The following is a 21,719-nucleotide window of genomic DNA, read 5'->3' as shown; positions in this document are numbered from 1 at the left end:
AAATAACATCGAGAATCATTTACTCCTCCTCCGCCTTGCCTTTTTATTTGTATTTTTTTGCACGCAATGACATATAATTAGCCCAAACATTCTTCCCACCGCCACTTGTGGATTGTGCGTGAGTGTGTGTTTGTGTGTGTGTGTTATGGAGAGCACAGCAGTGGTCAGCCAGTGGGCAGGATAACCCCATGCCTGATGCAAAATTGTGATTTATTGCTGCCTCATGGCCAGCTTCCCCCCCAGTTGTTTTTGTGCACTCACAGTGTATATGGTGGATGCCTTCCCCCTCAAAATGGACCGTGTCCAATACTGCAGGTTTCAGCTGCAACGAACGTCATGCTGTCTATCCATGTAGCCGTAGCCGCACATCCATAATGAGCGGCGGATCTGTAGCCTGTTCTTGTGGCGGGCATCATGCAAGCGTGCAGGGCTACAGGTGGAATCCCCCATGAATAATGGAGGAAGCAGCGTGTTGTTCATTTGTGTTGCGGACACAGATACCGTGGCTGAATTATTGATGGCAGGCGGCATTCTTTGCCCTTAGGGTCATGAATCAATCATGAAAAATCCCTCAAACATTTTTAAATTTCTTCCCTCGCAGAGAACATTGTATTTTTCATTCTTGAGACGGCTCTTTCCACACCACTTGTATGAATATACAAATGTGTAAATCGTGTTGGGATCAATAGGAAAGTGCATGTTATGTCTTTTGTTCACGTCGATGAAATAGAAGCCTCTGAAATGTAATTCATGATTGATATCGCAATGTTTTGACAGCAAACCAAATTCACCAGACGTGTACCGTTTTTTCCCATGTATAATGCGCCCCCATGTATAATACGCAGCCTAAAAATGGCATGTTGATGCTGGAAAAAAGCCTGTACCCATGTATAATACGCACCCAAATATTGACTCCTACTTAAGTCCGGAAAAGTAAAAATTATCTCAGAAAAAAGATCATCTTTGGGAACAACCGGATGTTATTCTGCCGGGCAGTATCACTGCGCATGCGCTAGCAAACTCGATAGCGAAGAAATGTTTCGGATTTGTGTAGGGTACATTGTGACAGACAGCAAACGAGCAGGTGATCGAGCAAGCGTCTGATACGAGAGCATTGTGTTCGTATGGAGCGTGTTTGAAGTGAACAGCAGAGAAGAAAGCGCATCTGTAATGGCGGCCTCCGTATCATATCCGGATTTAAAAAAAATAAAAAATGAAAGAAAAATTGTACCCATGTATAATGCGCACCCCAGATTTTAGGGCAATAAACTAGTTACATTTTGCACATTATACATGGGAAAAAACGGTACTCATTTGGTTTCTCAAGGCCTTACTTTTACCATTATTGTGCACTATGTGCAATATCATACAGACACATTTAATCCAGCAGTGCAATAATAGTTATAGTTATTAGTTAAATTTTGCGCATTATACATGAAAAAAAACGGTACTTGTGTACCGTCGCGCTTTTACAGTAGTAGCTGCTGGCTTAATGGCGCCCGAGCTGTGCAGGGGCACGTACGGCTCTGCAAATACGCGCGCTTCCACGACGAGAGGCTGAGGTGTACGGTTTCTTTCCTTTTGCGTAATGTTTTTTCAGGCCTACTGGAGCCCCCCTCGGTGTGTCATTGTTGAGCGCACTTTAAAATAGACGGTGGGGGGGGGGTGGGGGGGGTTTATTTGCAGGCGGCTTAGTTGCAACTGCGACCACACGTGATTGAATTAGAGCGCTGTCACTGGAGTCCATTATGGCCGCTTGGATATTTTCCATCAGCAAGTCACTCCCCTTTTTTTTTTCTCTAAATTTATCGCCCCGCAGCTGCGTTACGTTGTTACTCGATGCTTCCGAAACAGGCGCTTTGGGCGACATGTAAAATGCGATTATTATGAGAAGTCTTTTTTGCGGTGGCTGTGAAACTTAAATAACATCATGTCAGAAGTAGCAAAAGTGGTTTGGCTTGAGCCTCTTTTCTGCTCTCGCGTCGTTTGGTGGCAGAGCTCGTGCGCATGCAGGTCAGGCCGCATGCGAACATTTTGACTGACGGCGAGTTTAAGGGCTCAGCAAGCAGGGTCACACACATAGTGGGAGATGAATGACGCGGCGCCCGAAGCATGTGACGCCTCCCTCCGCAGCGTGGCCGCTCGGGCTACCGTGGACGCTATTAAAGGCGACTCGGTCGGTCGGCCCTCTGTGACATTTTCTCCAGACGTGTCTGCAATAGAATCAAAAGTGTCTGGTCGGGCCCACGCCCGGAGGATTGAGCGTACACCAAGGTTGCACTTGGGAGTATTTTTCACCCTCCTCCCGGCTAAATATAACGTGACAGTATTTTGGTATTTTAGCACTTGCATTATTAGAACGCCCTTCCTCGGCCTACGGCGGCACCTTTTTAATATGGAAATGAAAGATTAGAATCATCTAACCTTGACATTTGCTGCGCTTTGAGCCCTAAAAAAATGAGCTCCTATTGACATTGACAACGCGGCCGTGCCTTTGGGTCATTATGCGCTTGGTCGGGAGGCATTAAGGCGTGAAACGAGTGTGCGATGGAGAAATGCGCTTGTTATCAAATTCACAGAAGTCGTTTACAAGGAGCCCGACATTTAGCAGCATAGCGTTAGAAGAGTGCTGACCGCTGCTTCGGGAGGATGAATGGAAATCATTTTTCTATATGTGGATAAAGGCTTTTCATGCGGTAAAAAAGAGAACACACTGGAATGGTTCTCGTACTATAACGACAAACTATCAATATAGCAATGCTTTGCGATACGAGTGACACTATTTTTCGAGCTACATGCTAATGGTTAGCATCGGTCGTCGTGCTTTTAGAACCTTTTAAGCAACGGCGGCACAAAGATGGTCGAGTTTTATTGGTTGTAACACGCACGCACATTCTAACCTCGTCGCTCGATAGACTATGCCTGCTCTGGGGCCTCATTGACATGTGAGGCCCTCAAAATCTTGATTTTCCTTTGTATGGCACTTGTGGCTGGAGGCATGAATACTTATTTTTCCTGCCCTGAGGCAGCGAGGGCTTTCTCATCTTCAAACCAAAGCGGAACGTGACTGTCGCCATCACGATACCAGCTATCTTGGTGAAAGTCATTAGTTCACTTGACTTGAAGTCATCGACCATATCTTAATGACCTCGCGTCACATGCAATAAGTCTTGACATGTTGAGTGACCTGAAAGACTGTTACTGTGCTTTTGTGCTGCTGTTTTGGTTAGCAATATAGTCCGAATGCAGGTTTAATGTCATTTTGGTTGTTTTTATTGTGTTGGGAAAAGGGAAGCTTTATTTGGTCTGAGCGCCTTGACGATTAACTGGGACATGATGTTTATTATTTAGGGGAATTTGACACCTTACACGGAATCGTTTTTGCACATCACTGCGTCGACACGGACCACATCTCAGGCCTCCCTGTTGCTCAGCTTCAGTCCCCCCTTTGCCAACCACCACACACACACACCCCTCCTCCAAGCCTCCTCTCCCACACGCTCTGTCTCACACACCTACCGTCTGCCCGCCAGGTCTCTGTTGCTAGGCGACCAGCAGTGAGCGATGGACTGCTCTTACGAGAACGACGCTTGTCCGTCATCGGCTCACCCCTGCATGCGCACGCTGTTTTATTTTGAGGGACCTCTTTCTATTTTATTATTAGTTTTATTTACCGATGTTTCAATCACCGACAACTCCTATTTAAATGATCACAAGGGTGCCATTCTGCTCACATTCAAATCGTATGAATTGGCTCAGTGCAATATCAATCTGCCACTTGAAATGTTTGAGCAGGCTTGCCCCCATCCACGCATAAGAATTCATTCCCTCATGCCCCGCCGCCTTTTATTTTCACAAAGAAGCATGATGCAGAGCACTTAGGCCCCTATCGATCTGCGGCTGGCTATCGGCGACGTGGCGGAAGACGCGAGGAAACAGTTGTTGCGGCCAACCAACCTCCTGGCCGACTACGCGCTGTTAAATAAAGTACACTGATGTCAGGGATTAGCATTGTGGATTTTCTCACCAAAGAGGAGCTCACCATCAGGCTCTTCCTTTGCTGCAACAGGCATAATGCATCCAGATGAGTGGATTACTAATGCCAGGTTTTAGGATGAAGCCAGAAGCTTGGTTCTCTTGGCTGTGATGAACCCCCTCCATTAAATCTTTAGCGTCCATGTTGAGTCGCCCAGATGATTGCCCGGGTCTGTGTACTCATACCGAGGGAGCGAGGCCGCACATCAACTGCCGCTGTCATCCGCAAGGACAGTAAGAGATGATGGGAATGGCTTTGTTCTAGTGGTTGATCTCTCGCTCGTTCATGCGCCTGTACGCACACACACACGCCTCACTTTGTTGTCTGCTTCCACAATGCGATCTCATAAAACAAATCCCTCTCGCATGCCAATAAAGACATTTCGTCCTTGCGTCACCCTCGCTAACTTCACACTGTTGGGCGGAAATGCAGAAGGGGGGCCGCTTATTTTTCCCTCGGCGTGAATGCCGGCGCGAGCTAGAATTTGGCAAAATAATTTGCAGCAAACGATTGTCAATTTGGAGGTGCGTTGCACTGTAAGAGAACCTTTTCTCTGTACATGTTGTAAGCACTAAATGTCATGTACATTTTCTTGCCATTTTGATGCCTCCTGCAGCCCATTTAGTCAGCGAACCCATTCAACCTGAATTTAATGCAGCCCGTGCTGATGGCTGCCAACTCGGGAAGTCATTCATGCAAAGGCAGCCCATGTAGTGACAGCCAATCCAGCAGTTAAATAGAAGAACTGCACACTTTACACTTTTGTGGACGTGCTGGAACTTGGAGAGAAGAATCGCAATCCATTCACTTTCCACCAATTGGAGGTCTCTGCGATATTAGACTTTTTTTTCCCCCCCTCAATCTGAAAATAGTTTTGCATGTCTCTTTTTTTAGTTAAGACTAGTTTGAAGATTGGTTTTACACTTTAGGAATGTACTTTTACTTCGTGTTTATTACTTCCGCTGCCCGTTTAGGCAGCAACCTCGTTGACCTCAATTTTAAATAAAATTGTTTTGCTAAAATAAACAATAGGAAAAGTCTACATTCAGTTCATTGTAAACAAACCAGAAGTGGAACGCCTGCAGATATCTCTTGTGGTTTAATTCAGATGAACATGTTTCTGAATAGGTAATGAATGATTGATTAATGGTTAACCAGCAAATATAACCTCATTGCAGCATTAAAAATTGTTGCTCGAGAGTTGGGCTTTTATGGCTACATTTACAACTTGGCCAGCTCAATTCATTCACATTCCACCAAATGTCATCGTTGCTATTTATCGTTCAATATAATTCATGGAAGTCCACCAAACTTTATATTTATTCCAGATTAGCTTCACATATCATATACCGCTTCATCCCGCAGCCCGTTTAGGCAGCCAACACATTCGGCCTAAATTAAACGCACCGATCTGGCAGTTAGTCATTTGCATAATACGACCCCCCCACTCTAATTGCAATGTATTTTTTGGGTTCCAAATGGTCACCCCCACCAATCCATCCATTTTATACAATCCACTGTTTGCCCGACAGAGCATAAATAAACATGCTTTTAAAGTATCAAGCCGATCCCTCCTCATCCTCGACGCTTCCCTGCTTTATTTATTTATTTTAGCCGCTTAAAGCCTTTGATTTGCGAAGCGTTAATCAGAGACGAACAGAGGACGCCGCAAACCTCGCCGGCAGCTTTGTTTCCTCTCCGCATCACACGAAGCCTCAACGCCGCCGCCGCCGCCGCCGCCGCACGACCCAGTGTTCCTTCAAAGGGGATGACCTATCCTATAAATACGGGCAGATTGCTTAGCCACGCCGGCGTGCCGCATAAACACGCCGATTCTCTGTAGGCTTCAACGGGCACACGCACTGGCTGTCTGCTCCAGCTCGTCTTAATGGAGCTTGTTAGCTGAGGTCACGCTGCTCCCTGTGCACGGGGTCACCGTTGAAGAAACCTCAGCCATCGCAGACGATTGGGGATAGCTAAAAAAAAAAAAAGGATTCATTGATTCCCCTAGTGTCCCCGTTTTCTAACTGCGGCCAGAAAAGCGTGCAAATTGTGCATGATTTCTTTTCCCCTGTGGGAGGCGTGAGATTCAAATGTAAAATGATGTAACAAGCCTGCAGTCATTTTCATTTGCGCTTGTTAGCCTCTCAGCTGCTCTCAAATCAAGGACAGGTCTCGGAAACATTTTTTTTTTCCTCTTCTCTCCTAACATTTACAAAACCAACTACAAGTAAACACTTTTTTTGGGACCATGACTTACGCATCGAACATAGCCAAGGGCACAATTTGAGAATATCCGGTGTAGCTCAGTGGTAGAGTGTTTGTCTACCAACTTGCAGGTTTGATCCTCATCCCTGGTGTCAAAGTGTTCTTGAGCAGGACACTGAATGCTCCCATTGGTGCCTGGTAGCAGCCCCATACCTTCATTTTGTTGTCCTTCTTTCTTTTTTCTATAAGCACGCATAGTCTTGGCTTCATTAAAGTCCACTAACACCAGCCGCTACGTCCCGTGCTAAATGTCACAAACGCAGTGCGGCCTTCAAGCGAGTCGCTTCTGTCGCCACAAAAGATGTTGCCGCTCTTTCGAACTGTTAAGCGGCCTCATTGATTTACGCAAGTTCGACAGCATGGAGCCAATTAGGCCCAAAAGCTCCAACCTCGGCTCGAAAAGCACCCGACGCCTCCTGTCCGCCGGTAACGTGTTTGCTCTGGGCCCGCTTGAGTGTGAGAAAAGCTGCGTTTAGGAGGGAAGCTCATTAGAGGTGGGTGCCAGGCTGATCGGGTTCAGCGTGGAGACAGCACTTGACTTGTTTTGCTTTTCCTTCTTAAAATCCACTGGAGGAGGAAGAAACCTTTTAAGAATTGAGGTTTCTAATTTTAGTTCCCCTAAGACCTTTTTACAAAGCCTTTAAAACTACCTTGGGGGAGGAAACATCCAATTAAACATGATAAAAAAAATCATGAAGGGCATGTGCAGGCCTATGCTTCTAAAAATAGTTGACCAATCAGAAAAATAGACATGATATGGAAATGTAGTTTTTAAAAAAAATCGGATCATTGGTCCTATTCGAAAGAGAGAAAGAAAGAGAAAGAAAGAAAGAAAGAATGCATCAAGTTTCTGGAACATTGCCTCACGTTTTGGGAACATTTTTTAAAAGCACGCAAGCTTGAAGGACAGATGATTGATGGAGTTTGTTCTGTTTTTCCATCAGCCATCACACTTTTCAGGCCCAACATTCTGATTCATACCTCATCGAAGTGATTTGGATGCAATCAGTCATACACACATACACACACACGCACACACGCACACACACGTCTATGCTGTACATTTACTCCCACGCGGCCGCGCCACACTTCGGAAAATTGTCCGGCGACCTTGACGGGATGAAAGCGGTTATTGTGTTGGACCGTGGAAAACATTCAACCTTCAAGGTGGTATGGAACAGATGGCCGCTTTGTGGGTGCTGCTGACAATTTCAAAAGCTTTCGGGTGGCACTCAATATTCCATCATTATGCAGCTGATTTGTTTGGTAAAATATCCTCAATATTTGAATGTTATTGTAACATTCATATTGGAATATCATTCAGACTCATGGTATTCCTTGGAGCATCGTATCTCAGCTTGTTAATGAAACATCTTTGTGTCTCTCTGGGATGGAATAGCATTCACTGGGACAAAGACAAACGCGTCCTACAATTTATTACTTGGGACACAAACGGTTTATTTGTTTTTGTCAATGGGATGATTTCCCGTGAATAATCTTTGTGTTTTGTCTTCTCGCTGCCTAGTCATTCGTTAAAACGGCACGCCTCCCTCCGTCTGCGTGTAATTATTTGCTCCATTATTTGTTTTCACTGCCTGCCTGCGTGAGGCCATAAATTGCTGGCGCCTTCGATGACTTCTTCATGTGCTGTCGCAAGCAGTCAAAGCAGAGCAACGATGGGCTCGAGAAGCTGCAAGTTATCGTGCGGGGCTGGGGAAACTCACTTCTGTAGCTTGGAACTAATGAGTCCGTGTGTTCCTCTGTGATCTTCTCATCCGGGATGAAGTTTCCCAACGCCCGGTTTGAGATTTACCGTCCGCGCTCAGATTTAAAACTCAACTTGATGAATCCGCCGCCTTCATCTAAGCCGAACGTTAAGAGGTTTTTGGCTTGAGGAAAGCCTTCTGCATGTTTGAATCTTTTCATCATTGTTTGTCTTTGTCCTGCATTTGTTTATTTCTAAATCCTTTTGGGTGTCTTCCAATGGATGCCATAAATCCATTCCTGGCTTTTAGCCAATCTTTCATGTCAGATTGAGTATAGTTCCTAAAACGTCCTCCCACCCATTTAAGCTACGTCCAATCTATTTTCTGCTGACATTAAGATGATCAAATTCAAAGATGTCATGGATGACGAGCGCTGACCTTTTTAATGCCCCACAATTCACAGCGTGGCCTATTTTTAGCCAAGAGCCGCCGGAGCTTTAAAGATTGTATCAATGGGAGAGGAGCAGTCCATGGTTTAATTCATAGATGCTACATTCAAGATTTTTCTTTCTTACGCATCACTTCTTTTGGTCGAAGGAATAAAGTGACTTATTTTAGTGGCGGGTCATAAAAGAATGCGCATCACCGACATCCTCCGCCGGCAGGCTTCCTTTGTGATGCCGTGATAGTTTCTGTCCAGCGGCGGGAGGAACCTCGCGAATGGGGCTAAAGTGTACTTAGTGACCGGCTATTGTGAAGACAGACCGAATGCCCTCCTCTCCTTGTGTCTTGATAGAGTTGAAACGATTCTGCTGGCGGATGTCATCTATTTAGTTCACCATCCACAAAATATCCAAACACGCTCTGGCCTGAAGGTCTCTAAATGGGTCCAATATAAGACCGGAAGAACCTTAACTTTTCAGCTTCGGTATGATAGACTTGGTATGTATGGATGACACCGACAATCAGATTGTGAACGGCGTTGGATGGGCCTGATTCACTTGAGCTCTGCACGTGCAAATAAAAATGAGCATGAGACGTCATGTTAACAGCAAACTGGATGAGACTGACCCTGTAGCCGTTTGGAAATAAATGGCAGATTGAGAATTATTTATCTTTTTTTTTTTGGATCCATTTTATATCCAAGTGCATTAGACTCTGGCAACAATTCACCCTTGGCTTCCACGTGACATGAATGGCTCCTGTTATTATGCTGTTGCTATGATACTAGATGGAGTAAAAAGTAAGAGCTTTTGTAGTATTAGTAACAAGAGAGCCTATTATGATTAAACGGACTCGCCGAGGCATTAAACGTGTTTCTGGTGTTCTGGTAAAAAGTGCTGCTATGGCAACATGCACGGTAATCCGGTTGTCGGACGAGAGGGGTCGTCTAACTTTTGCCACGTCCAGACAATTGATGAGTCTGTTGGTTGAAAACAACCTATGCAGTTTCCATACACGGCGTTATCCGATTCAGCCTTCCAACTCGAGCGCATGTGCATTTGCGTCTCTCGTCCCTTTGCGCCGTGACCCGGTGTTGGCCTGTAACCCAGGGACACCGACCGGGTAACTGTACCGCCATTTAAAATAGCAAACAGGGCGAACGGAGCGTGTTCTGAGATTTGCTCGTTACTTGTCTCCTCGGGTGAGTCTATAAATAGCCGGCCGGCCACACTGGAATAGAGTTTTCCCCAGCGATGCAGACGAAAGCCAGAGGAACAGCTGCACTAAAGCCAAGTCCTGTTAGATCACATGGGCGGGCGGGCGGCCGGCCGGCCGTCGGTCACTCACTCTTAAAAGCTAAATTTACCAATGAGGATGAGGCTCTTTCTCTGAATCAGCTTTGTATTTTCCCCATTGCAGATTTTGGGGGTTTTGGCTCTGTTGGCTTAATTTGCCCGGTTATCGCTGTCAACCTCGCTCCGTCATTGTGTCGCTCTCTCCTTTTGGACATTTTGACCTCATCCGTCTCTGTTACCCCGTCCTGTAGATTTCCTGCTGTCAGTTCCGATTTTGTCTCCCTCCCTGTGTCATGTTTTACCTCTCTCTCTCTCTCTCTCTCTCCGTCCCTGTTGGTCTCTATTCCTTTCTCATTATTGCCTCCCCTCCCCTGTGTATGCTTCTAATTGGCGCAATCCTAATATTAACTGTGTTCACGGCTCTCGTTATGGGGACGCCTCTTGAAGGAGCAATATGAACTCAATACGCGTTTAAAAATGGGAATTCTAAAAGGAGATAGCGCCGGCCTCGTGTTCATACGGGAGGATTTCTTTCAGCTGACCTGCAAGATGAATTGTCTCCAACGTTCACAAGATGTGAATAATTGTCCTTTTGGCCATTTGACTTAAATTGTACAGTCGACCCCAGAATAGAAAAAAAAATCCGTGTCAACCAGGAAGTAGCTCGCGAAGATGGTTTGTTGAGATTTCCGTCAATTCCCTCATCCTACTCCGCCCTCCTATTTGAGGTTGGACAGGAACAAATGAGCTAGCGGCCAAATCCTCTCCCACCCACAGCGCTGTGTTGACATCACAGGTGTGTATATATAGCCGGCAGATGGATTCTCCCATGGCAGGCCGCTTGCTCTCCTCCCAGGGCTCAGGCCGCATCGTCGTCCCTTTTGTTTACGTTGTCTTCTCTGATCTGTCCAGCCATCGCTTGGTGACTGCATGCGTTATTCATGTCGCCCTCCTCAGCTGGCACGCACGCATCAACACGCCTGACTGAAGGCATGGCTGATGTGCCATGCTAGTGTCCTGTGTTCAGGTGTGCGCCAAACCCATTGTTGTTAGCTTGTTTCGGGATGAAACCCCCCCCTCAAAATAATCTTCAAATAAGTTAAGGTCCTTTGTTATTTTCGTTCTAGCTTATCCTCCCTGTAGCGACCTACTTTTAAAGTTCAATTCTGATAGGGAATGTTTAATTGTTGATTGTGGTTTCAAGCAATATTCACAAATAGTCAAGGAAATAAAATGAAATATGAAACTTAAAAATTCCTGCTTCCATCCCAAATGTTTGTTTTAATGTATCATTTTAACGATCTGCCTGAAAGCGACTCTCGGCTATGAAACGTCTACGGACTGACTGCAGGGCATCGACCTCGGTATCGCAGCATGCTTGGGGTGCTTCGGAGCAGGCGTGCGGCCAATCCGAGTGAAACCTTAGACACACACTTGACACAGAGTGCTCCACCATGTGACCAGCGAGACGAATGCTAACGGCGTCGTGACTTCTGAGAATGCAAAAACCACAGTGTTGCACTTTTAATTGGGATATTTAAAAATCATCTTGACACTATCAAATGAGTGTTTGCAAGATGTGTTGTTAAAATAATTAAATTTCTTCAGAGTTTCTCTGCTCCGTTCCAGTAGGCCGAAACAACTTTCTGAAGTAATCGAATCATGTGTTTGATTACATGCTGCCATGACACTTGGAGGCTGAGTCCCCCAACACTAATAACCAAATAAAGCGCAAATTAGCTACTGGCCTTTTAAAGATGGAGGCCTTGTGGCAAGAGCAGATAATGATCTAATGACTAAGTCTGGCTCTTTTAGGGCTAGTTTATTGGCATTGTTCTGGGGGTGGGAATCAAATTAGGAAAATGGCAGCTGTGTCCATGCCTTACCATTATCAAATGTAATCCAATTTGATGAGAAAATCCTCTTGAAATGGACAGAGCAACCTCTCGGGCTCATCTGCGATAGCAGCGCGCTCTGGAGTCAAGTCGTCGCGCCGCGTCTGGTTTGATCCGTTTGGCCTGAGAGATGGTCTGGCCATCAGGTCGCTCGGTTCTCGGTTAAAATGACCCCCTTTTTTCTTTTTTCTAATCTACTTACTGTAGAACCTCTGAGGTCAAACACAACCTCATGTGAACGGGGCCACTGTCCTCGAACTTGAAAACGATTCCAATTGTAAGACTCCTCCCGAGATATATGCTGAGTGACATTTGGATCAATCCAAAGAGGTGCAGGAATGTTGCAACATGACCCCCCCCCCCCCATCTCCGTCCCGCATGCACGAGTTAGCATTGAGAAGCCTGCATGACAGTCACCCCAAGGAGCAATTAACTTAAAGAAGCACATGTGCGGAATGGAAAGAGCAACTACGATATATCATTCTGTCATTATCTAATCTGCGGCCGTTCAAGCACATGCACACGTAACGCAGATGGATGCCATTATGGCGTGATGGCTTTTTCTTTGCCGCCCTCAGAGGATCTTTTGCTAATCATGAATGCGGATGTGCTTATTGAAGCTTTCCCCACCGAGCAAAGATGTTTCAGGAGCTCGTGTGGCCAAGATGACAAGTGTAGTGACGATTCCAAGAATGTTCGAGGCTCTGTTTATCTCTTCTTTGTTGGCCCTTAATAAAAAACTTTTTTTTTTGTCTTCCAGGAGGCTCAGAAAGTGAACAACCCCGCCAACAATCAGGCAGCAGATAGCGCGCTAAAGGGTCCTGATGAGAAGACGGAAGAGGTCCCGGCCAGTGAGGTGGGATGGATGACTTCGGTCAAAGACTGGGCCGGCGTTATGATCTCTGCCCAGACTCTCACCGGCAGAGTTCTGGTAAGTTGTTTATTTCCTCCCATTTGAAAATGTCATTTCTTTGCGTTCAAATTCCTGAGCAGTGTGTCGTGCAGTGTCCACCACACTTGCAGCTAAGTGCTTCATTTTGGTCTGAGAAAAGCACACCGCAACTGGTTTCACACATTCAAGTTGGCTTGGGCCCAGAATGGCTCCGCTCAATATTTAGCCTCGCGCTATAAATGTTTATATTTACACATTTGGATGAATTCTGTATACCTTTGAGTTTTGATATACAACTAAGGTTCCAATTAGCGCTAACCTCAAGCATCTTCCCGATTCAATTTTCATCACTGAAAAACATTTTTGTTCACTGAATTAAAAGCGAAGGCTAATTCAGACTATAATAAATTTGTCTGGATTGTCTGGATGAATTGCCACCCCACACTGAAGGGACGTTATTAGATTCCATAGGGAAGCTCGTTTTTATGTCAAATTCTGACTGATTTGGCCGCCACCGCCCAATTAGCAATTCTAGCTGACTTGCGGCATGCTGTCTTGTCTGTCTGTCGTACAAGGTGCTGTTTACTCTGCCAGCTGAACCAATGAGTGAGCATGCTTACACTATGCAAATATGTACAAGTACAAGCTGACACTGTAAATTGAAATTTGATGGCAGTACATTAGACATGATTTGAAACACTCCCGACATGATCGGCTTGTCGACTTTAAGCCTATATCGAAGCGCTTTCGTAAAAGTGTGACGTTCAGGAATGACGGACGGCTATTTGAAGCACAGACAGCACCTTCATGTTCAAGTGCTAATTAATGCGATTCTGGCGGTGTCAATCAAAAGTGAGCATCATCATACATCGGAGCTCATTAGAGAAGTTTCGAACGAGTATGCGTGATCCCAATTGTTCGAGATGAGCTTTAACAACGTCGGTATGAGCCCGAGTCGTGTGTGGCGGAAAAGGGCACAGTATTTTTTTTTTCCTGAAATGGTTTAATAGTACTGTCCCAATGATTGCCTAACCAACAGCATATGCATGTCTCACTAAAAGCAGTCTCTTTGGCCAACGATTTAAAAGATACCACGAAATGGGCTGGATGGAGAATGTGGCCATTAGACTGCAATTATTGGAGCAATTGAAGAAAATGGAGTGCAGTAATTGGTCGCCTCCAGCAGAGATGCTGTTGATTCCGTTTCATCGACCGCTTTGCCGTCTGAGGAAAGACGACACGGACTCGTCACCTCGATTTGAACGCCAATCCACCAATCCGAGCCAGGCATTCACATGACGTGTCTGGCCTTGCACGAAAGGTAACTTTTCAAAGCGACTCATTTACGTGAATCACGGCGGGCTGGGAAAATACTTTGATTTGACTTGAGTGGCTTTATTCTAAAGTAACGGTACTCACACTGGAGTGCAATTTGAAACGAATCCACTCTGCTTAGTCGTAAATGAGCAAAGTGGGAATGTCATTTCAGGAGCCGCCACTTTGAAGTTTGCCCTAATGTGACAGTTGCTTAATACTTGGCCAGGATAGTGAGGAACCCGGGAGGGAGGGGTTTGGAATATGAAGAATCCTATGGGGAGCTGTCAATTTACAAAATGAGCCTCTCTTTCATCCACTGGCACGGACTCGCACTTTCATCTCGAAGCTCCGGCTCCATCAAGCCGCTCTGCATAAATGTGTATGAGCCAATGACGGAAGCATCGGCAGGGGGAGAGCTGGCGAGGAAACAGACGCCGCTTGCTTTACGGGATACGCAAACGAGTGTGGAACGTCCAATAGGGACCTTGTCTGTTTTTTTCCCTAATTTGCATAGATGATGTAATGGCGTGCGGCAGAAAGTGCGCGGACGTAAATATATATATGCTGGTCAATTCTCTGTGTAGGTGAATGAGTATCTCCTCGTGTGGGCTGACTATGTACATTTGCGGACGCTCCCATTTGTCCGTATACTACACACGCAGAGTGTGTGTGTGTGTGTGTGTGTGTGTGTGTGTGTGTGTGTGTGTGTGTAGGTGGCTTACTGATGTTTGTGAGACTCGTGCTCTCCCATCAGTGTTTCTCTGCAGATCAAGATTGCAACGAGAATCTATGTACACAGAACCTGGCCGGTAACCATAGCAACTGCTGTGTAGTGGGGCTCAGTCATCTGATATTAAGGGGGTGTCTGCAACACGCACGCGCACACAGGTGGGATTAGAGAAACGTGATGCCGACTCCGTTCGGTCCAAATGGAAGAAGCAAAGAAGCCCAAGGTCAGAAGGACGCAGTCACAAGTAGAGCCGCGCTCAGGATGCTTTCACATCTCATCACTCAGGTGGAATTTGGGTAACACCTGAGCCACACTGAAGGACCACCTGATGTTTAAGCCTAGGATGTTTCAGAAACAAATTTGCAGTCAGAACTTCTCCAGTGTGGTCTTTTTGTTTACAGTGCAGCAGGCTTTCGTAGAAAGAAAAAGAAGCTGTTGGGATGAGACCCGATGTGGAGATGCATGTTAATACTCGGTCGGAACGCACCCTTTTAGACCAGACAGTGTCGGACTGTTGAAAAGTTGGGGTTCAAAATTCAGAGGAACCCATAATGAGACACAACAAACTTTTCTTGACAGATAATTGTGGTTTAAACAACCTTGAATTTATAGTCTGAACTATGCTACTTCCTACTTCTGACCTTTTGTGAAATCTCACTGAAGTTCAATGAAATCAGACTGGAGCGTCCGCTCGTCACCATTTTATCCTCTAAGCAGATGCCGAGGAATCTTCCACCCGCCTTCCACCCTTTCCAAAGCATTCGATGAATTTTCTAATTGACATGACACTTGTGCTTTTGCTCTATTGAAGATGGTGACCATTTTTTGTCAAATATTTCACCACGAGGCGCTTCTGCTAATTTGGTCATTTAAGCGTCCACAACATAAGCATCGAACTTTCCCCGTCGAAGGTTTGCGGACAAACTTTAAACCCGACCGTGAATGTATTTGAAACAAGCCTCAGCCTCAATGGCAAAACAAACCAAATCACTTTTGTTAATTTGCCGTGCCCTACCGATGAAAGGCCAAGCCCGAATAACAAACAAGTCCAAATCCAGAGGCTTTGCCTCTCTCCTCTCATTTTAATCCACCGCGCCGTGCTGATCGAGTGCTGTTAGAACCTCCCTTTTTTTTCTGCCTGTCCGTGATGCGTGATTTGACTTCTCCCAACCGGTCGGCTCTGATGAGAGCGAAATTAAATATCCACCCACGGCGTATAACCATTACGATGTGACACGTGCTGCATGAGAAACAGCTCATTGTGGTGATTAGCAAGACGGCTAGTAGAGCAGAAACCTATTAAGGCTCGTAGCATTGTTCAGACTTTGGACGCCGTCCCAATAAAGAAAAGAGCCGCGGGCACATACAGCCATTTACAGTTCGGATTCCAATTTACGAGTCGGTCGTCGTGCCTTGTGCTGATAACGCGTCGTAACCGCTGACTGGTCATATGTCAAAGTCCTCATTAATAATAGTCCGGTCAGCGTCGCACCGAAACACGCCATATATCTCCTTTCAATAAGGTGGCGTCGCCCCTTGCGCGCCGGGATAAGATTAATGCTAACATTAGCCTCGTCTATGTTTTTGGCCTATCCCTTTTTTGGGGACCGTAGCACCGCATCAAATATTTAACAGCATCTCTCGTGTGGCTTTCAGCTCACTTTGAGCTCAGGGTCATAGCGACAGACATCGAGCGTCATAAAAGTAATCGCACGTGACCTGGGAAATAGCGAAGGAAATGGACCGCTAGGTGGAATTAAGTGCCATTTGCGTGGTCTTATGCAAAGCAGGAAGGAACTTAGCAATGGAGTGCCTCTCGCAGTCGAAGGAGGAAGTGTCTTTGAGAGCCCTGTGAGCAGCTGTTCACTCAAAAGGGGCAGCACGGAGGTGGAAAGGCACGGCACCTCTCGATGCCTCATCAAGCTCTTGACGGGGGAATCACTCCGCTAGCTTTGCGGATAGACCTCATTAAGCACCCAAGGGCAGGCCGTCCAAGGAAATTTCCCATCGGACAGCTGCGAGCGGCCTGACGTTCTTTTTTGGGACTAATTGATTCATGTGCTAATGTTCCACCCGTAATGTATGTAATCTGGTAATGTCCAAGAAAAACAGGATTAGAACCTACGGGCGTGGCTATTTTGCACTATTTTCCCCCGCGCCATGGATTTGCACGGTATGGTGGTTTCCAGAAATAGGTCAGGTCCCGCCATCTTTCTTAATGGGATCTTGGGCGGCAACCGGGGACCATCTGTTCGCAAAGCCCGTGGTCATCCGTCCCTCCGCCTTCGCATCAACCCAAACATTGTATATCATTTTCTATATTAGATCAAATACACCACATCTGCCACTCTATCTTTCTCTTTTTTTTTTGCTGTCCTTGCCAGTAAAAGTTGAAATGACTTTGTCTGACCCAACAGATGGCCCTACTTTTTTTTGCCAGACTAGTGAACGTTAAAATGGTCATACATGTCGAATCGTAATTTGAAGACTGCTGTGGTTCACTTCTTTCTGCATTCGTCGGGGCCTATGGTTTTGGCTACGTGTCCCCGTGCGTCCCGTTGTGGAGAAAATGAGTGTGAAAGTGTTCTCGACCTCTTCCCTGATCCGAGAACAGCTGGCGCTCTTTTCCACGCTGGTGTTTACCTCATTGTTTTACACCATTGGACCGACAGTTTGACAAATTCACTTTGCACCCTTGGCTTGTTCTGATACCTTTTCCTATCACTAGGAACAGTAGAATATGTTTTCTGCTCACCGAATGTGTGTGTGTGTGTTGGGGCAGCTGTATCTTTGTTTGCTTCCCCGTGTGTGCAACTGCACGACTGTGTTTGTAGCCTCACTGATTACACTTTCCCGTTGAGTGTGTGTAACTAATTTATTGCTGTCAGCAAACTCCTCAGCATGGGTACAGCTGTCAAAACAGCCTCAGCTCCTGCGTCGTGACAACAGTTTCATCCCTCCGCATGAAAATGACTGGCGGCATCCCGCCCGCATTGCGCCGGCCGTTCCTTTTGAATGTTGCAAACTTGAGTGTTTTGCATCAGTGGCTTTGTCCAGCCAAAGGGAGGGAGCCCGCCCGCCCGGCATGTGTGGGGGAATTCATGAGGAAGTTGGACAACAAAGCAAATCCACCCCAAATTGTCCCAGAGTGTTAAAGGAGCACAGGGGAATATGATGGAGTTGAAACGTCCTTGTGGCAGGCGGACCATCGATAGAAATGAGCCAACTAAAAGCGTGTCCAAGATTTCTGATCATTTCTAATTCTGTTGTTAATCCTATATTTACATACCCTAGCAACAAATTGGAGAATAATTATTTTCCGTATTGCTATGTTTTGTTGAATAATTGCGCACTTCTGAAATGTCTTATCGTTTTATTTGAATCCTTTTACAAATGAAATAATTCTGAGCACAGTTGTAAAATAATATCTTTCAATTGAACTACCATTACATTTATTTTTTCATTTTTTTTATTTATTGTTTCAATTATTTATTTTTGATATACCTCTCTATCAGTGTCAATCAAAGACGAAGAATTTTAACTTTAATATATCCCTTGTATGGTATCACGCTACATTATTTGTTCATTAAAACATGACAACGTGCTATGAATGAATACAAACAAGAAGAACACAAATGCATCCTTGAAAAATACATGACACGCATTCCGTTCTCATAGTCATTGGCTGTCCAGCAAAAAAAAAATGCTTTCTGGTAGCCCATCAGTCATGTTGTGTGAAATAAGCAATCGATGGCCGCATCCCGAGCCAATCTCACCGTAAATTAACAGCAGTGGACACGGACAAATCTATCCATTTTTCACCTCTCCTTTTGCTATTCGCCAGTGTGTTCCCGCCGTCATCAAAGTCAACAGCAGATTTCCTTCACTCAAATTCTGTGTCCCCTGCTTTTCCTCTCCAATGTTTTCCTTGAGCCGCCATATCCGTTCGTCATTTATCAGCTCAATCAATAACAATCCAATTGGCATCAAGCTGCATCCTCCGAATGGTGATGAATAGTTACTTATGCCCGTGCAAGCAACCCTGCAGCGGAATGACTGAGTGGGAGAAAGTGCACGCCAACGTCTTCCCGCTCGAGAAAAAAAATCACAAAAACACTGCCTTAAAGGACAGCCATCCTTTTTTTTTTTTTATCCATAAGTGATCTTTATGAAATATTGATGTCTGCAACCCAGTGAGGGGCCGGCGGGTGCGGTTCTCTGCCTATAATTGTCTTTGCATCGATCAATTTGAGCCTGTCCTTTTGATGCAAAGTATTTTTAGATTAGGAACACCCGCTATGGTTGGAATATACACGGAGCATACTTACTGTTAGTAGTATTGCAGTTTTATTGATGCCAAATAAATCCCAGAATAGAGCACATGTGTTTGGCATTTTATAAACGCATATGAAATATGAGCGTTGCCTTCATCGCTTCATGCAATCAACCGGCCGTTTGTTATTGTTGTTTGACTCCAGCTTGTGATTTGCAAGCACAGGTTGCTGGCGATTTACGGTTGCCATGGTCACAGGTTCCCTTGTGTAAAGTCTGGCTTTTTCTGGGATGCTACCACTTGAGAAATGTGCCTATACAGGTTGGATAGATGTGTGTGGTTTATTAATCCCATGAGGTTAATAATTTAGAGGGAGAAAAAGATGGAAGTGGAGAAGCAGAATGGAAAGAAATGGCATCGGAAGCTTGGTGCGCTCACCGTGTTTTCCCATAGGAAATAAAATGAATCTGCTGTTGCCGTCAAAAGCTCTTTATGAACTGTTAAGACAAATGAACGGTCATCCAATGTGTAAAAATAAGTTACCCACCGTAAATTGTAAAAATTAAAAACGATAAATCGTGTCGGTGAATGGGTAGCTAGAGATTGCAATTTATTGTTGGAGGTGAGTCTCTCCGTATAAAGACAAAGCGATGTTTACGTTTAAATCTTTTATCATTGATGTTAAGTTATTACTGACATATTTTTACCATTTCCCACACTGCAAAAAAAAAAAAGGTTTTAAGGTTACATGTTTTTTTTATTCCACGTATCAAGGTTAGTTTTTTAACGCCTCCCACAGGGCAACGCTTGACAGTCCGTTTTTGTTTCCCATATTGATCCACCTTTTATTGCTTTTTAATTTACCACAGCACACTGGGGTCAATTTTACAGCTGTCAAATGGCAGGTCTGGAGTTTAACCCCATCCATGAATTCTCCCGTGCCCTCAGTCCAGGCCCGTCATAACGCTGCAGGTCTTTCCGCGATGACTCATCGCACCTCTGTGTTGCTCTCTCACTCTCATCTATTAACCAGTCCATTTACCACCCAGACCTCCATTTCTTTCTTTATTTTCTCTTTTCCTGCACTCCCCCGTGTACCTTGTCTGTCCCTCACTCAGGCAGCAAGGTCAAGAGAGGAGGCTCAGCTGTGATTCTTATCATCCACCCTTTAGAAAAAGTCTCCGACATTTGAATCCTTCAGCTCCTGCTAGATAAGACGCTGAACGCATTGTGTAAAGATTAGAACGGGGCAATATTGTGGAAAGGTAACTTTTCTTATTGCTTCCATTCACTTGTTTGTGTCTCTGGAGTGCTTGGGGTGTTTAATGACAAGTACGTTTTACCAGATGAACGTATGGGTCAACGCAAAGCCACGCTCACTTTGGTAGATGAGGACGAGCAAATGGCTCACTTGAAACCTATTGAGCTATAATTCCGATGTTTAATTCAGACACCTGGGAATGGCCTAGTATGTCGCCTTTAAAGAGATGATACCCCAAAAAAAGTCTTGCTGTCTTGTAGTTTCCTTTCCATCTCTAACAAGCCAACTGCTGTGCTTGCACTACCTTTTCAAGAAGTGTCTTCAAACGAACCACTTAGCTGATTGCAAGAAAGCCCGGGCAGTCGGAGGTTGCTATTAGAGAATTAAAATATGACCGTTTTCCAAACGCTACTTTTTGCTGCCCAAACGGATGATTGAAATGAGACGATACGAGCACGTGCGAATGCAGGTGTTTTCCCGTGTGTTGTCGGTTTCGGCCTTCCCGTCACCTCCGAGATAAGAGCTTATGGTTGTCGCGCCGACTCGCTCTAGCCTCGGGGATGAGCGCTTGATTGACTCCGGTATGACGCAACCCTAATGGATCATCACAACTTGCTGTGTCACGTTGATCCAACGCTCCCCCAAGAAGGTTGTCGCCGCCAGGCTTGGAATATAAATCTTTCTATAAATACAAGCCTATTTGTTGAAATATTAGGGACACAAAAACGGTTTCGCTCTTAGTCAGCAATATTCATCTTGGCTTTGAGACGTTTAATGAGGCGCAGCAGAATGTCGTCCTAAAAGTTCAGCCAAGCAGCAAGAGCTGTCTCTGCAGGGTTTACCTGACCAGGTTCATATCGCTTCATCTATATTTGCTCTAACCTTGTCACTGATCTGTAGAAGAGCTATGATGCAAACCCGGGCTATCCGATAGCAACGTGTCATCCTTTGACATTCAACCCGGTGGCACGAGGCTTCGTAGCACACAACAGTCTGTCAATCAATTCCAATGTAAAGCCATCTCTTCTCGTGTCAAAACAGAAATATTGATGGAAAGATTTGCTTAGTCGTGATATTAGACTGTTTTTCTTAGAGACCGTTGCGGTACCCGATGAGGTCTGCTGTCTGACTAGCCTCCCCTGAACTCTGCAGTCACCAAGTATTTTGAGATGCGGCCTTGGAGAAGGTCATATCCACTTCCCTTGTCCACGAGGATATTTGCATGCATATTTCTCTGCTTTAGCTATTTCATCTTTGTGACTTTGACATAAAAGTACCAACGTCTATTCAAATTTGCCTACCGTGCAATCAAAATGATCTGTTTGCTTGATATTGTATGATTCTTATTTTTTAATTCAAAGAGATTAGAGCAAATGATCTTGTACCAAATTGCTACCATGGGATTGCCGGAATCAATATTTTTATTTTCAAGCAGTTAAAAGGGAACCGTATTCAGCAGCACTACAAAGTGTCTCTGAACTTTTGACTGGTTGCCTATAATATATATCAAATCTATGATAGCAATATCATTTCATGACAGGTTGAAACAAATCAAATCTAAACTAAAACTCGTTTAATGGTATTCTCTAATGAGATGCCACA

The 21,719-nt window shown here is 45.1% G+C and overlaps 1 protein-coding gene across 10 annotated transcripts in view; it reads left to right on the top strand.

The window, feature by feature from the left end:
* kcnma1a (potassium large conductance calcium-activated channel, subfamily M, alpha member 1a) overlaps positions 1–21,719 on the top strand; it is a 106,638-nt gene that overhangs the window by 9,287 nt on the left and 75,632 nt on the right. For all 10 annotated transcript variants that reach the window (XM_061285439.1, XM_061285443.1, XM_061285437.1 and 7 more), the window contains exon 2: positions 12,405–12,575. In XM_061285439.1, the coding sequence (XP_061141423.1) occupies positions 12,405–12,575 (171 nt within the window). The remainder of the gene's footprint in view (positions 1–12,404; positions 12,576–21,719) is intronic.

Source organism: Syngnathus typhle, linkage group LG8 (genome assembly GCF_033458585.1).
Source record: "Syngnathus typhle isolate RoL2023-S1 ecotype Sweden linkage group LG8, RoL_Styp_1.0, whole genome shotgun sequence".
Lineage (NCBI taxonomy): Eukaryota > Metazoa > Chordata > Actinopteri > Syngnathiformes > Syngnathidae > Syngnathus > Syngnathus typhle.
The sequence above is the reverse complement of the archived record's forward strand: the minus strand, read 5'-3'. Positions and strand labels throughout refer to the sequence as shown.